Here is a 15,228-nt window from a genome sequence, read left to right as displayed (position 1 = left end):
AGATCAGATTAATGGGTTTGATCTACACATATCTGAGAATCATTCATTTCATCTCTGTGATCATTTGTGTCATGTTTTCTTTATTGTATGTTATCCTTCAGGATTAAAAACAGAGCCTGATGCCACCTCAATAAATATGGTGACTGAAATTAAAAAACTGCTAAAAAAAACCTAGTCATTGTTACCCAGGAGCTGTCAGGTTACAGTTTGAATGTGTTCAGCTGATATATTACGCAATAAATACGATATGAATTAAACTGATAATTACTATGTACTGAATATGATGACACGTTTCGGGTGATATAGATAGAACGGTAGCGTGGCCGAGCGGTCTAAGGCGCTGGATTAAGGCTCCAGTCTCTTCGGGGGCGTGGGTTCGAATCCCACCGCTGCCAGATATTTTTCCCAATGTCCACTTCCAAACCAATATATTACTATTTTCTTTATATGGACGGATATACATCATGTGAAAGAATATTGCAACCGTTCACGGTGGTAATAATTAAATGTCAAAGTGTTGCCCGTGGACCCGCTGTGCATTATGGGCACGAGCTCCTCCCCACGTGTCTGTGTGGAGCAGAGTCAACATGGTGCATCCTGAGTTCATCTGAGTGGGACTGTACTCGTCCGGGCTCGACTGTCCACAACTCACACGGATGAGATAGCCAAGGCTGTGCTGTGAAGTGTGCAGGTGAGAGCTCAACATGCTCTGGGGTGGATGCAGTTTAGGCTCCGTGACTATGTTATTCCAACTAGAGCTAAGTTAGCTTATGCTAGGCTACACCGGCTAGCAGCCGTTAGGTAAAATCGTCGATTATACGCTTGTTAACAGGAATACGACACATTTAACTTATTGTCGGGTTTCCTGACTTACTTACCTCATATATGTTTTCGTGTCGGGATAAAAAATTAAAACGCAGTGTAGTTGCAGGCCTGTGACAAGTAGCTGGATACCCTACTGCTAGTCTGCTAATGAAGCTAACGCACCCTGAATATATGACATGTTTTGATGTCTGTAATCAGTGTTATAAAAATCTCAAACAGCCATTTAATGTGTGGGCCACGCACGATGTTTATTACAAACTGTTTGCTTCAAGAGCAGGCATTTAATCTAGATTGCATAGTCTTTCATCATGTGAGTTTTACCTGCATGTGTCATTGAAAGCATCACCTGACTGACTGCATGATACTTATGATCTGGATTAACTAAATTTCCATTAAAATAAACTCTTCTTTTAAGGGTAATGACCTAACACACACACATAATTACTTATTTCTGATGTAACGGTGATATGCTGTGTCATTTCTTCCTTCCTTTCTGCACCAGCTGCCTTTAATCTTTTTTTTTTTTTTTTTTTTTTTTTGTTAGTGAGCTGGGTGTAACCGCTTGTTAACAGTGAGAGAGGTGTGTAGCTGGATGGACAACACATTCCTCTCAGTAACTTGACGTGCCTTTGTTTTTCTTGTTTGCTTTCAGGTCGGATCCCTGAGATCTTCTGCCCGGGCTCCTCTGTGTCATCGCGCCCCCTCGCTCTGATCACATCAACATGGCCAGCGGGGACGACGATGACCCCATTATAGAAGAGGTGCTCTGACTCGCTTTGAATGTGACACCTCAACTGTGCAAAATGATGATACGCCCATTGGTCACGACATTAAATCCACCAGCCTCGATATATGTGGATGTTCTTGTTACGGTTTAATGTTCGTGCGGAGAACACGGACGTTACTTTGATATGTAACGTTAAAAGCGGACGTTCCTTGCATTTTGAAGCCATGTGCTCCCCAGATGAGCAACTTTCAGGGACTCGTGCTCCGTGCACAGTTAAAGAAACTATTATTGTTATTCATCAGACCAGACTTCCTCTTCCTCCTCCTCCTTTTGCTCTGTGGGCAGATTCTTATGCTTGTGTTCTCCACATCTGATGATAACCAGATACTTACTTAACCAGTGACTAGAACTGTGACAGTCATAATGTTATGGCTGATTGGTGTATATAAATACTTAAGACCTTGTTCCTAGCCGTGCAATTCCTGGGTGATGCCTACAATAATAAACCACACAATAAAGCGTTATTTAGTGTTATACAGAGGTTTTGATGCACTTTGATTAGTTCAGTCAGGTTTCATATATATTATATGTAAGAAAATAAATATAACTGATGGTTAAATGATTTAATTAAGTGGGTGATTTCATTGACAAATAATGATTTTATAAGAATCAGACACAGTAGAATTAGAGCCATTTAGAGTCTCTTCACAGTTTTTATTTATCCAATACTTTTGTCAAAGTTGTGTCTTAAATGAGAAGGAAGGATTTTCCTCCACACCGGCTGATGTGCGTTCCTGTTTTTCGTTTAGATTGATGTGTATCTTGCCAAAAGCCTCGCGGATAAGCTGTATCTCTTCCAGGTGAGCGTTTCCTCTGTTGTAAATAATGCTGATGAGTACGACTTATCTGTGGATGTTTAAAGTGCTGTGAGTGTTTCTCACTAATCTCCTGTTTTTTTGTTTTGTCCTGATGCAGTATCCGGTCCGACCAGCCACTATGACCTATGACGATGTCAACCACTTGGCTGCTAAGATCAAACCCAAACAGCAAAGGGTAAACGCGCTCTTACTAGTTTTTATTTTTACCAGAGTTAATTTGATGCGGATTATTGTTTGCGTCATGTGATTTTTTATTTTTAATTGCCATCTATAATTAAAACTCAGAGTCTGTTTTATTCTGCTCTGCAGCAATTCACCGAACAATCCCTGTAATTCCAGTTACTGTTTTAAAACGGTTTTATTTTATTGTCGGCTGATCTAGTTTTTGTGTCTTGTCGTGCATTGTTTGCGTTAGCCTATTTCTCACTGGCGTGTTTTCAGCCACTCCAGCTTGTTGATTCAGATTCCTGTTTTGAATAACAAATGCAGACTAGTCCCACTCGGCAATTGTAAAGAGTTGCTCTGTGTCCGCTGCCTGTTATCTGTGGTTTCTGTGGTTTGTTCAAGTGCAAATTTTGTCAGCTTGTGTTGCTGTTTGTTCACTGATGTCGGTTCTGTGTGTCGCTGCTTTTAGCCTTATTCTCTCATACATTTAACCTCTTATAATTCCAGCCTGTTTGCAAAAAAACACCTATTTAGGACAAACCCAAAGTAAACTGAATGCTGCTCACGAACATTGTGGAGCTCATTCATGGTCTTGATCTATTTCTATCACAGAAATCAGAATCACTATTGAGCAATGAAAGTTGGTACACAATTAAAAAACAAGAATTTTTTAGGTCACCTGAATGATTTTTTTTTGTTTTGAAGAAATGTGTTGGTTGAATCCTATAATGACTTTTATGAATGAAATCAGAAGAAAATTACATATTGCAGCTTTTACTCATCTGATCTGATTGGTCCCATAACACCACCCAGCTCAAAGTTGTTTTAATAGGGTTAACAACCTATTATTTGTTCCTTCATAGGAAAAGTTGAACATTATTTTGGTTAAAGACAAAAAGAAGCTACAGAACATGATACAAAAATTGTAAAATAAAATGTCTGCACGGCCGGAAACTTTTTTAAGGATTGATCAGATCCGGGACATAAACTATTCTCTTTTCTCTGGGAGACGATACAGGAGCTTGAAGACACCAGCAAGACTTAAAAACAGCTTCAATATTGTGTTCTGTTTGTGTTTTATTCACTTTTTTTTTTTTTTACACCGTTTTATTGATTATATGTGTGCCGTGTTTTGTTTTTAGTTATTGAATATTTGGACAGGAAGAACTTTTATTGTTGTTATTATTTGTTTTATTTTTTATCTTAATACTGTTTGTACCACTTGTTTTACAGGTTGAGTTGGAAATCGCCATCGACACAATGAGTCCGAACTACTGTCGCAGTAAAGGAGAGCAAACGGCCTTGAACGTGGACGGGACGGGCTACGACGAGACCAACACCTACTCCACGTACGTTTGAGATTAAAACTTTTTATTCGATTGTGTTGAGCTGAATAATTTATTCATATATACAATTTTTTTTACTCTTCTTCTTTAGCAAACTGATGGACAAACAGACGTTCTCCTCCATCCAGGCCACCACCAACACCTCCAGATACGCAGCCGCTGTGTTTCGCAAAGGTCTGAACTCATTAACGGCTTCAGCGCGTCGTGATTTCGTTTGTTGTCCTGTAAACACTCAAAGGTCACTGAGGCGTTCAGAGTCCTCTTTGTTTATCCGTGGGTTGAGATCAGTGACCTGATATGTCAGTACAAGTCTTTTCATAACATTTGTGGTCTGTGCCATTGTTTTATGTTTTTTTTTGTGTGTGTGTGTGTGTTTTAACAGGTGAGCTTCATGTCACCCCTCTTACGGGAATCCTTCAGATGAGGCCCAGCTTCTCTTACCTGGACAAGGCCGACAATAAAACCAGAGAGAGGGAGGCGGCAAACGAAGGTGCGTCTGTTTACTTTAAATTGTAAAAAAAAAAAAAAACTTTATTGGCAACTACTTAAATAAAAATGTTATGAGATCATCATCTCTTTAGAGATGATGATCTCATAACATTTGCTGCTTTTATTTGTTGCAAACTGAACATGTTGTGGATTTTAATGCAGGAATAATATCAGAAACACACCTTACACACCACAAATGTGCAATTTTGGTTAAGAATAAACTTATTTTTGTGTATTTTTCAAAATAAAATTAATTTCTTGAGGAGTTTCTTACCCTTAAATGAAACTTATTCACTCAACGTATTCCCCAGAGTTGGTTAAGTGATAAAAAGCGTTTTTAAATAGGTCCAGACATTGTCCTGACCCGGCAGAGCAGCTGTTAGCTTTAGCTTAGCATAGACACTGTAATGTAGCGTTGCCAATTAGCCAGTCATTTGCAAAAGTGACAAATAAACTCAAGAATTTTCCTAATTACTTCTTGCAACATTTACATTACATCACAGCGCCCTATGCTAAGCTAAAGCTAACAGCTGCGCTACTGGATTAGGACAATGTGTGGACCCATTTAAAAATGCTTTAAATGACTAAATTGACCAAACTGACTAAATTTCACAGAGGCTTGGTGGCATATCCCTTTTAAGGATTAGTGGCTTATTGTACGATGAACTGTGATGTTTTGTGTCTTGTTCAGGTGGAGACTCCTCTCAGGATGAAGCTGAAGAGGAAGCGAAAGCCATCACGGTACTTGCACACAAACTCATGACCTCACCGGCTTTATTTGTCGATGTGAACGCACAATTTCTTAAATAAAAAAATTAATAAATTCTTCTCCAGGTGAGGTTTGCTCGTCCGGAGTCGGAGCAGGCCCGGCAGAGGAGGATCCAGTCGTACGAGTTCCTCCAGAAGAAGCAGGCGGAGGAGCCCTGGGTCCACCTGCAGTACCACGGCGTCAAGGTAGAGGAGCTTTACGGACACGTCTCAACGCTTCATGACGGGACAAAATATAAATCAGGGACTCGTCGACGCGTCTGGTTCCATAAAACATTTTTTCTGTGTGATTTAAATTCAGGACGGGCGCTCGGAGCACGAGAGGCAGTATCTGTTCTGTCAGACAGCGGACGCCTCGGAGAACTCTGAACTCGTCAAAACTCCAAAGTGAGTCTCAGCAAATGGCATTTATTACAGTTTACTGGTTAAATTGTTTCAGTATAGTATAGTAAATAAGATATTTATTTATTTATTTATGTTTTCTTTTTAATTCATGAAAAAATCTACTCAGTATAAACACAAACGTTCCCAAATCTGAATGAAAGGGAGCAGAAAGAAGAATAATCTTATATAATCTGCCCCTTTACCTCAAGAAATCCACTTACAAAGAACTTAAATTAAATAAGCAACAACATAATAAGCAGTAAAATAATGATAATAATAAAAATAAAATAGGTGTCGGCCAACACTAACCTTTTTGTACTACTTTGCACATACCTGTGTGTTCGCACTGAAAAGGAGAAGCTCTGCATCTACTCTACATAATGACAATAAAGACTATTCTATTCTATTCTATTCTGAAAACATGAAGTGTTTCATGTGGAGCGTCAAATCTGCTCAGAATACAACTTTATTAACACTGAATCCATAGAATCGTAGAAGATGAACCTACATTTTCAATGTTGTTGCACACATCGCTTCATATTTTCACTTAAACAACTGATTATTTTTGTTTGTACATAGTTATTGAGAATAATATAATCTCAATAACCATGTACCAATGTAATATTGTTCTAATGAACAGATTATTAAAGATTCTCCTGATCCCTCTGGTGGTTACATGAAGCAGTTTTTTTTGTATTTGGGTTAAATCTGATTTGATTCCTGATGCTGACGTCTTGCCTTTGTTTTCTCAGGGAGTACCTGACCATGCTGATGCCCCCTCTTGCAGAGGAGAAGGCGTAAGTGTCCCCTCACTCTTTTAGACACAAGTTAAAAAGCTGCTGAGTTTACCCTTTAACACTGATTTCTGTCCGTAGCGTGAAGCCTGTCGGTCCCAGTAACGTTCTGTCCATGGCTCAGCTCCGCACGCTGCCGCTAGGAGAGCAGGTCAAGACCCTGATGAAGAACGGTAGGACGACATAAGGAGGAAATAATGAGACATACAATACAGTATACACATACAGTGTGTTTAAAATGTTTTTCTTCTCAGTTAAATGATGATGAAGTTCTATAACTGGGTTTATATAGAGTCTTAGAAAATGTAAAATTCAATGATTCAATTTAAAAAGTCTAAAATACGAGCATGTTTTTCATTGTAGGACTTTAATTACATTTAGTCGAGTCTTAAATAATTACATCAATTTATTACAACTTCGTTTGCAGTAGTTATTATTATGTCATCTTTTATTTTTTGGACTTTGTTTAGGTCTTAAATTTAACTTGTTCAAACCTGCAGAAACAACTATTAGAAAACCTTTATTATCATAATCATTATTATTGTTATTATTATCATTATTAGTAGTAGTAATATTGTTGATATTATTATTATTAGCAGTAGTAGTAATATTGTTGATATTATTATTATTAGCAGCAGTAGTAATATTGTTGATATTATTATTATTATTATTATCATTATTATTATTATTAATAATAATGATAACAATAATAATGCTATTTATTATTATTATTATTATTATTATTAGTTTATTTAATTGTGACAGTTCACATGAACCAGCATTGATGCGTTGCTCATCAGTGTAAATGCGCCTAACTTCACACAAATGCTAATTTTCTGCCGTCGTCCAGAGGCAGCTACACAACACAGACTGAGACGACTTTAAAACAACAATCACACGATAGACAATTACAGAACCAGACACACACAGACAGTATGAAAACAAACCAAAACACGACACAGACGGACAATATTATGACAGAACATTTATACAACACAAACCAAGAACCAAAGAGTGTGCATCAGATTAAGAAAACTATTCAGGCTCTGTGAGTACATTTATTTTTAACCAAACTTTAGTTCTTCGCCTCGGTACATTAGTCACCTCTACTTAGAGCTCTCTTTCTTGGTCCTGCAATGAATTCAGTCAGAAAATGAATAATTTGTCCTGCAACGAGGAAGCAAACATAGAGGCAGACAAATAAGAAGAGTAAAGAGTGAACTGCGTAAAAGATAAATAAGGTAAAATAAATTGGCAGATATAGAAAAAATATTGATTGTCGGAAATTATCTGTGTAAACTGTTTTAATGCATGTTAGTTTAACTGTATCAGTGCTTTAACGTCCCTGTTCCGCCTCCTCTCCAGTTAAAGTGATGCCGTTCGCTAACCTGATGGGCCTCCTCGCCTCCGGCACCGACTCCACCTCAGTGCTGCGCTGCATCCAGCAGGTGGCGCTGCTGGTTCAGGGGAACTGGGTTGTCAAGAGGTGAAGCCAGAATAAACAGAATCTATTCACTTGTTGGTGGAATAGTTTTTTCCCCTAAAGTTAAATAATTATTTTCTCTGATTTGTTTTTTATTTTTAGTGATGTTCTGTATCCTAAAAACACCTGCAGTCCACACAGCGGCGTCCCAGCTGAGGTGCTCTGTCGAGGCAGAGACTTTGTGGTGAGCTGCGGTCACTGTTTCGCTTCTCTTTATTTAATTAATGTTTTTTTTTCACGTGGTTGACACAGTTTGTTCTTCTCGTAGATGTGGAGGTTCACTCTGGAGCGCTCGGTGATGAGGAAGGAGATAACGGCCATCATCAAAGTAAGAACCTTCAGCTCAGTTCATGTGAAATGAGTTCATTCGTGGCTTTAAAATGAGTCTCGGGCCACAATTCGAACTCTGTACGAAAATAAATAGAGATATAATTTGAGGCACAATAGTAGTAGAGTAGTTGCCACAAAATAACAGATCACTGTTGACTGCTGTTTGTTGTGTGAACGGAATTAAAAGTGTCTTTTACTTTATTATTTATTATCTCTCATATTATTTTAGAGACAAGCTCAAACCTTGTAAGCGTGATTATTCAGAATAATCCTCCTCATCCACTCAAGACTGCTCCACTTCCACCTCTGTGCTGTTTTTTTTAATAGTACTGTGCAATACATTTATCCTATATTTATTTATTTATTTTTATATTATATATTTGTATTGGTGTGTCTGTATATACTGTTTTCTGTTTAGTCTTCCTGCTGTGCTCTGAGACATTGCACCGAAATTTAATTTAGATGGAAATCTAATATAATATAAGGTCTCAAAGTCTTAGGTCTCAAAGAAAAATCTCCAGTAATAAAGATAAATACACAAAAACAGGTGCTACTTAGACATGTACCATTCACCTAGACCAGACCAGGTCTGTCTCACTACAGTCCTGGTCCCAGTTTACATGCAGCGCAAGAAAATCGAATAACTGTTCTCCTCCTCCACACTAGGTGGCGATAGGTGTCTTTTCAGTGGGATAATACCACGTTAATTCAGCCCGATTTCTGGTTGACCTATTATGCGATATAATAAACAAGAGTCATTCATGCAGCGGCAGTTCAAACAACAACCAGACGGATATTAGTACATGTTTTAATCTTGTAACGTAACGTTCGCGCTACTTCTGGCTCCTTTTCTCTTCTTCTTCTTGTACACCCGGCTTTCTTGGACGTGTTCACACGCCAGCACAGTGGTCGTGGAGCATGCGCACACGCATTATCAGATGAAAACTCAGATTCAATCGCATTATCTGGGTGTCTCAATCTGATAATGAGAACTCCGATTTTAAACGGAGTAACGTGTTTACATGCACTTAAGTTCTTCTGTTATAGTCCGATTAAGGAAATAACTATTTTTTTGTGCATGTAAACAGTGTGACACTCCTTGATGGCCTCCACATTCACTAGATCCCGAACTGATGGTTAAAGTGTCTGTGGGATGACCCCACTAACAACATCCTGTTACCAGACACCACAGGAGACTCTCAGTAGTTCCATGTCCATTCTCTAATGAGTCACAGCTGTTTTGAGGGACACAAGGGAGACATACACAATATTAGGAAGGTGGTCTTAATTAAATTTGTGAAAATCATCTTAACACCATTTTCACACGTGGAGGGAGGTTGTTAGTGGAGCCGTGATCATTGTCGTCTCCTCGTTGGAGCAGGATTGTCTTTTTAAACTCTTTTTCCCGAGGCTCCAGTCGTTTGTTCATTGAAGGTAAAACTGAACTGCTTCTTCCCCTTTTCCCTCCGCCAGCTTCCTCCAGAGGATGTGAAGGAGTTCCTCGAGCATGTGGCAGCTCCTCGCGTCAACCGGGGCTGGGAGTTCCTGTTGCCGACCGACTTAGACTTCATTAAGAAACACCCAGATGTTGCCCACAGGCAGCACATGCTGTGGCTCGGCATCCAGAGCAAGTAGGTTAAACTCGGAGAAGCGGGGAACGTGAATCATCTCGCTGGAGATACCGAACGGCTCGTTTTCATGTGTAAACTTGTTTGTCTTTTCTGTGAAGGCTGGAGAAGGTGTTTAATTTCTCTAAAGAAGACTTCACGCCAAAGATCACCTCCCAGCCCGGTGAGTTTTAATCTACCTTTTAGTAGATGAGTAAAAACTGCGGCTCCAGCTGACGTCTTGTGACGTGTTGTTTCCCAGAGCCGGTCCACGTCAGCGGGGAGCAGCGGCTGAGGGCGGCCCAGGAGCGGGCGCAGGCGAACCAGCCGGCGCTGCAGAAGGAGCTGGACGCCCGACGAGGAGGAAACGGCGTCCACGTCAAACAGGAGCTGCTGGACGAGCCGATGGACACCTCCTCCCCCTGCTCGTCCTCCTCCCCCTCCATCCCCAACGGTTCTGTCAACGGTTACCCCAGCGCCACCTCCCCCGACTTCGACCACGCCAACGGAGGGAGCCCCGGCAACGCGCCGGCCCCGGAGCTGCAGGACTTTGTGATAAATACTTTCCGGAAGCATTTTGTACTGACGCTGAACGAGCTAAAGAGGCTGTTTAACCTCCACCTGGCTTCGATACCGGCGGGACGGAGCGTGTTCCCCTCCATCTCGGACCACATGCTACAGGACGCCATACTGCACTGCCAGTGCAAACAGATAATGGTGCCTGTGAGTATCAGAGCGGGAAATGATCTGTGGATGTACGAGTTTAAGGAGTTTAAAGCGGCAAACGACATCGATCGCCTTGGTGGTGGTTTGTGTCAAATTTAAGGAATATCTAGTGGCGACAAAGCTGCAAACTGGCTGATCAGCATCATTCAGGAGGTTTACTGGCGTCGGGCCGTCGATGAGGATCTGTGGCACCATTTATTTTATTTTTTTTTCCCCCCGGTGTGTCGTGTCAGCGTTGGCGTTAGTCTGACGATTCAGCATGTGAACATCAAACTTAACACAAAAGGTTTTTAATTCATCTCGTCTAGAATTAATAACGTGTTTGGGATGTAACGACCACGGCTTAAAGTACTGCGCCGGTGTGTGGCATTAGACCGCAATTAAAAAAAAAAAACGGGATATTGTCGGGTTCAGGCAGTCAGTTGAGTTCAGTAACGCAGCTTTCCCTCTCCTCTTCCCTCTCTAAGTTGGGAGTCAGTCTTGGAAAACTTGGATGAGGTCCAGCTGCAGCTGATGCTACATTCAAAACAATAAGCTATGAGCTGTTAAACTCAGAAATTACTGATTCCAAAATAAAAATATTTTATTTGCTGCACACATTTAACCTGTAACGTGAAGGCTACGATATCAGAAGTCTGAAATTTCTGAGTTTTCATGAAGGCATCATCTACTCCACGTTTCTTTATTATTATCATTATTATTATTATTATTTTTTTATTGAAGTCACTGTTGTCGGAAAGATATAAATTTATTAAGCTAGGAGAATGTGTCCAACTACAAACAAAGGACTTAAAAGTAGTAAAAATAATAATAACTAATATGAAATGATAGGATGTAACTTTAAAGTTAGATTTAGAAAATGATCTACAGTTGTTGAATTGCATGAATTGAAATTGAATTAAATGGTTAAATTGCTATTTAAATAATTCCTCAAATTAATTAGATTAACCTCAAGCCGCCCACCCGCCCGATAAAAGTTTGATTTATGATACTGGGTTCAAGATACGACTTTCTCACGATTCTTTTTAACAGAATGAGCTCGTAGACAAATTCTGACTGGAAAAATTATTTCTCAGAAAAATAACAAAAACCACATTTCTATGGTACGATCTTCAAAACACAAAACACTATGCAATGAATTCATATTTAAAAAAAAAAAAAAAAAAAAAAAAAAACATTTATATTTAGATATATAAAAACTACAAATTATATTTTCTCTTAAACAAATTAACCAAATCCCCTTTTATTTCAACATAAACTGTGCAATATAACAAATATGAAATTATTATGAAATTAAAAACTGAAATTATATTTTCTCTTGCAAACAAAAAATAAAAAAATGGATCTTTGAAACAAATCCTACATCAGAATAACTAAATGAATAACACAAATGAACAAACTAAGGCTTGCATGTGTTTCTTAGTTTTTATTTTTTTTTTAAGGAAGATCAGCGTCTGAATACCCGACAGTGACGTACGACGTCGATCAAGTGAACTCAAAACTAAATTACACCGTCTGTCAATTAAAAAGGGCAATTAACTTTTCGATTCATCGTTACATCCCTAGCCTCCCAGCTAAGAGCCAACAGAGGCTCTTCCTGTTTCCCCTTTTGAACGACGAATACAAACTACCGCCACCTGCTGGCACGGAGAGTTATTTCCTTCCATGCAGGTTTGGCTGTTGGTTGTAATCTTTGCGATGTTTTCAAGCGCAACTTTTTGAGTCCAGGCACAGACGACGTCACAGTTTATCCGCATCTGAACTCTGGGCGGTTTGTGTTAATGAACACACCACCAATAGTATGAAAAAACAAATTAAAACCCTGCAGCAGTGACCTGAATTATAAACCTGGAAATCCCGTTTTTCATAGGTGTGCTAAGTAAACTGTGTCGTTTTTCATAATCTTTTAAGTATTCGTACTCGCCCGGTGTTTGGGGGAAATAGGTTAAACTCTGCGTCACAGTTAAATAACATTTTCTGGTAATTCGGTGAAGAATTTGTTGAGAGGATTTGTAGATTAGCCTCTAAGCTAAGGCGTTATAAAACCAGCGGAGATTAGAAGAATGCAAACCAGGATGTAAAAATGTAAAACTGATGTAACACAGAACACACGCAAAGAGGCAGGAAGCCGTCGCTGCAACGACACAATGACCACATCCTCCCTCTCAAGTGTAGAGAAACAGGATGTGAATGAGGGGCTCGGTTAAAATAACAGTTTATACATGAACTCTGCAGACGATCGACTCATTAATAGACGTAAACCACAGTCGGACTTTTCTTCTGGTTGTGGTTCTTGCTGTTTTTGTCACAGTGGCTGTTTAAATAGGAAAAAGCATCACATCATTTTTTCAAAATAGTTTAATGAGAGTCTCTTGGAGCAGGTTCAGGCCTGAGCACACAGGCCTCGCTCGTCCTCTGACTCACCTGCACTCCAGGGTTTTCAAGCGCTGAGATTATTGTCTGTTACGCGTCTCGGATTAAGATCTGCTGCTGCTGCTGCTGCTGCTGCTCTTGTTTAAACTGAATAAGGGGGCATTTCTCGCCGGCAGCTTGGATATTGGTTTTCTCTCTCCCAATAACGACATTAACGGTCGTTTTGCTCGTGAGCTCTTTGTTATAGGAGCAGGTTCACTGCAAACCCGGCTCTCGTGTTTCACTGAGGTTTCAGGACCGAACCTGACACCTGTGTGCGTTTGTACTCGGGCCTTAATATAGACTGCCCCTGTATAGTCTTTTAATTTACTTATCACCGGTGTTTTTCTCGGCGCGCTGTTTGCTCTCAGGGGCCGGGAGGGGCGTGGTCCTTTTGTTTCGTTAATCAGCCCCGGTCCCGGCCCAGGTCTTATCCCGTCTGCGCCGTTGACGTTAGGAGATTTTAAACGCTGCGAGAGGAGAGGGAGGAGACGGCCTCACGCCACGTTTGTTACGTAAGAGATTATTAGCTTCGAAAGCAAAGCTCATTACTTCTCGACGAGGGGTTAAGCCTTGGAGGCTGCTCGCTGGGCAGACCTGGGATCGGGTGACCCCCCCGTCTGCGTCGTCGCTGAGGTGTCTGGCTGTTCCCAGACCAGCGTCGGCTCAGTGGATGATCCCGGTTTGCGGTGCTCAGCGTTCAGAACAAAGCCTGTTCTTGTTTTGACCTGGCGTGCGTTCAACACATCATAAGAGAAGAGAAAATTTATAAGTTGTTGCATAAAATTACATTTAAGTCGTTTATTGACACACATATTATTAACGCAGCCTCCTGACTGTCAAATGATGCCTCCTCACGTGTCTGTTCCCTCTCTCGTCTTTTAGTTTCCTGCTCAGAGCACGGCGGCCCACGACGAGCAGAAAGTATTCGGCGTGTGGGAGACCGGAGACGACTTCGACAAGGTAAACAACTGTCAACGCGACGTTTCGCGGCTGAAACAAACCACAGACCCCAGTGAATTTCAGAAGCCTTACGCGGCGTGTTTCAGATGTCTGGGCCCTGAGTGGTGACACAGAAGTAGGACGCGGTGCAGTTTGTTATTCCTCTGCAGCGCGTCTGGTGAGGACGCCTGCTGTAGGTTTACAAAAAACGTGACTGCATAAAATAAGTCACGGTGACAGAAAGAAACCGTGGATAAATTCCGGTTTTGACGAGGAATTGGTCAGATTTAAAAGGTACAAAAGAAATGAATGAGTAGTGAGCAGTCAGCTGAAAGTATTAGCAGAAAATTATTAAAATTCAATACGACTTTCCTCTATGTTGCCTTTATGTGGCTTTATTTTCCAACCAATAAACTGATCTGCACCCTTCACTTGAGTGTAGAAACGACTGTTCGTGGGTTTAATGTTCGCTCTTTGTTCACATTTCCTCCTGCAGCATCGTCGGCTCCTCTACGAAGTCTTCACCAAGAGCTACCGGGTCAGGAGGAACATAATACAAGCCAGACTGACGCAGGAGTTGGGAGACGTGTCTAAAGCCGACATGGACCGGCTGCTGAGCGTGAGTCGTGGCGCCGCGGACCGAACGTCGACCTTTTAACCTGCTGTTTAACTCCTCTAACCTGCTGTCTCTTTATTTATTTTTTATTTTTTTAGGAGTGCTGCAGCAGCCACGCAGGGATGTGGTACCTCAAGGGAACGATACAGTCCTGACCCCGAGAGCCTGCCCCCCTGCGGTCACCGTCAACCAATCAAATCCTCGACCGGGCGTCCGGTGGGAGGGCAGTCGAGACGTGAAAAGAGCCGATCACCTGCAGCAGCAGCAGCAGCAGCTGCAGCAGCTCGTCCAGCTCTCAGAGCCGGCGACTGGAGGACAAAGATGTCAGCCGCGTGCTCCGAAACATTTCTCCATCCAGCCCGAAGCATTTCTGATGCAGCGGGAGGATAAAAAAAATAAAAATAAATAAACATTAAAAAAAAAAAACCTGAAAGCTGGAGAGGAACTATGAAGAAGTGGCGACATAAATATAAATATATAAACACGATTTATCTATCAGTTGTTGTTTTTATTTGAGTTTTTGACGTCGTCTGTGTTTGACTGCGATCAAATCAGGATTGTGTTTGAAAGTGACGGACCATGTTTTAGTTGTTAAAGGTCTTTGAATTTGACACATTTCCACAAGATCAGATTTTTTGTCTGAGGACTGAGTTTAGCCTATCACAGTATTCTGAGTGTGAAGGAGGCGCTGCTTTGATTAACACGGCACTTAAAGAAATTGCCAAACTCATTAAGA

At 40.8% G+C, this 15,228-nt stretch overlaps 1 protein-coding gene and 1 non-coding gene across 2 annotated transcripts; both read left to right on the top strand.

Moving 5' to 3' along the window:
* The first annotated feature begins 313 nt into the window (after window positions 1–313).
* Window positions 314–395, top strand: trnal-aag. The gene has a single exon. It is a non-coding gene; the product is annotated as a tRNA-Leu (tRNA).
* A 130-nt stretch (window positions 396–525) lies between these two features.
* Window positions 526–14,918, top strand: polr3e (polymerase (RNA) III (DNA directed) polypeptide E). The gene is made up of 21 exons (XM_047609861.1): window positions 526–691; window positions 1,478–1,586; window positions 2,362–2,412; window positions 2,528–2,605; window positions 3,829–3,944; window positions 4,033–4,115; window positions 4,324–4,431; window positions 5,122–5,171; window positions 5,265–5,384; window positions 5,500–5,585; window positions 6,335–6,379; window positions 6,458–6,549; window positions 7,742–7,862; window positions 7,962–8,043; window positions 8,128–8,187; window positions 9,663–9,820; window positions 9,919–9,980; window positions 10,059–10,519; window positions 13,820–13,897; window positions 14,373–14,495; window positions 14,591–14,918. Exons 2-21 carry the CDS (start codon window positions 1,548–1,550, stop codon window positions 14,645–14,647), a joined length of 2,070 nt encoding a protein of 689 aa, XP_047465817.1. The 5' UTR covers window positions 526–691; window positions 1,478–1,547; the 3' UTR covers window positions 14,648–14,918.
* The last annotated feature ends 310 nt before the right edge of the window (window positions 14,919–15,228 follow it).

This window comes from Mugil cephalus, chromosome 16 (genome assembly GCF_022458985.1).
Source record: "Mugil cephalus isolate CIBA_MC_2020 chromosome 16, CIBA_Mcephalus_1.1, whole genome shotgun sequence".
In the NCBI taxonomy this organism is placed as follows: domain Eukaryota; kingdom Metazoa; phylum Chordata; class Actinopteri; order Mugiliformes; family Mugilidae; genus Mugil; species Mugil cephalus.
Note: the sequence above shows the minus strand (reverse complement) of the source record. Positions and strands in the feature narration are given on the sequence as shown.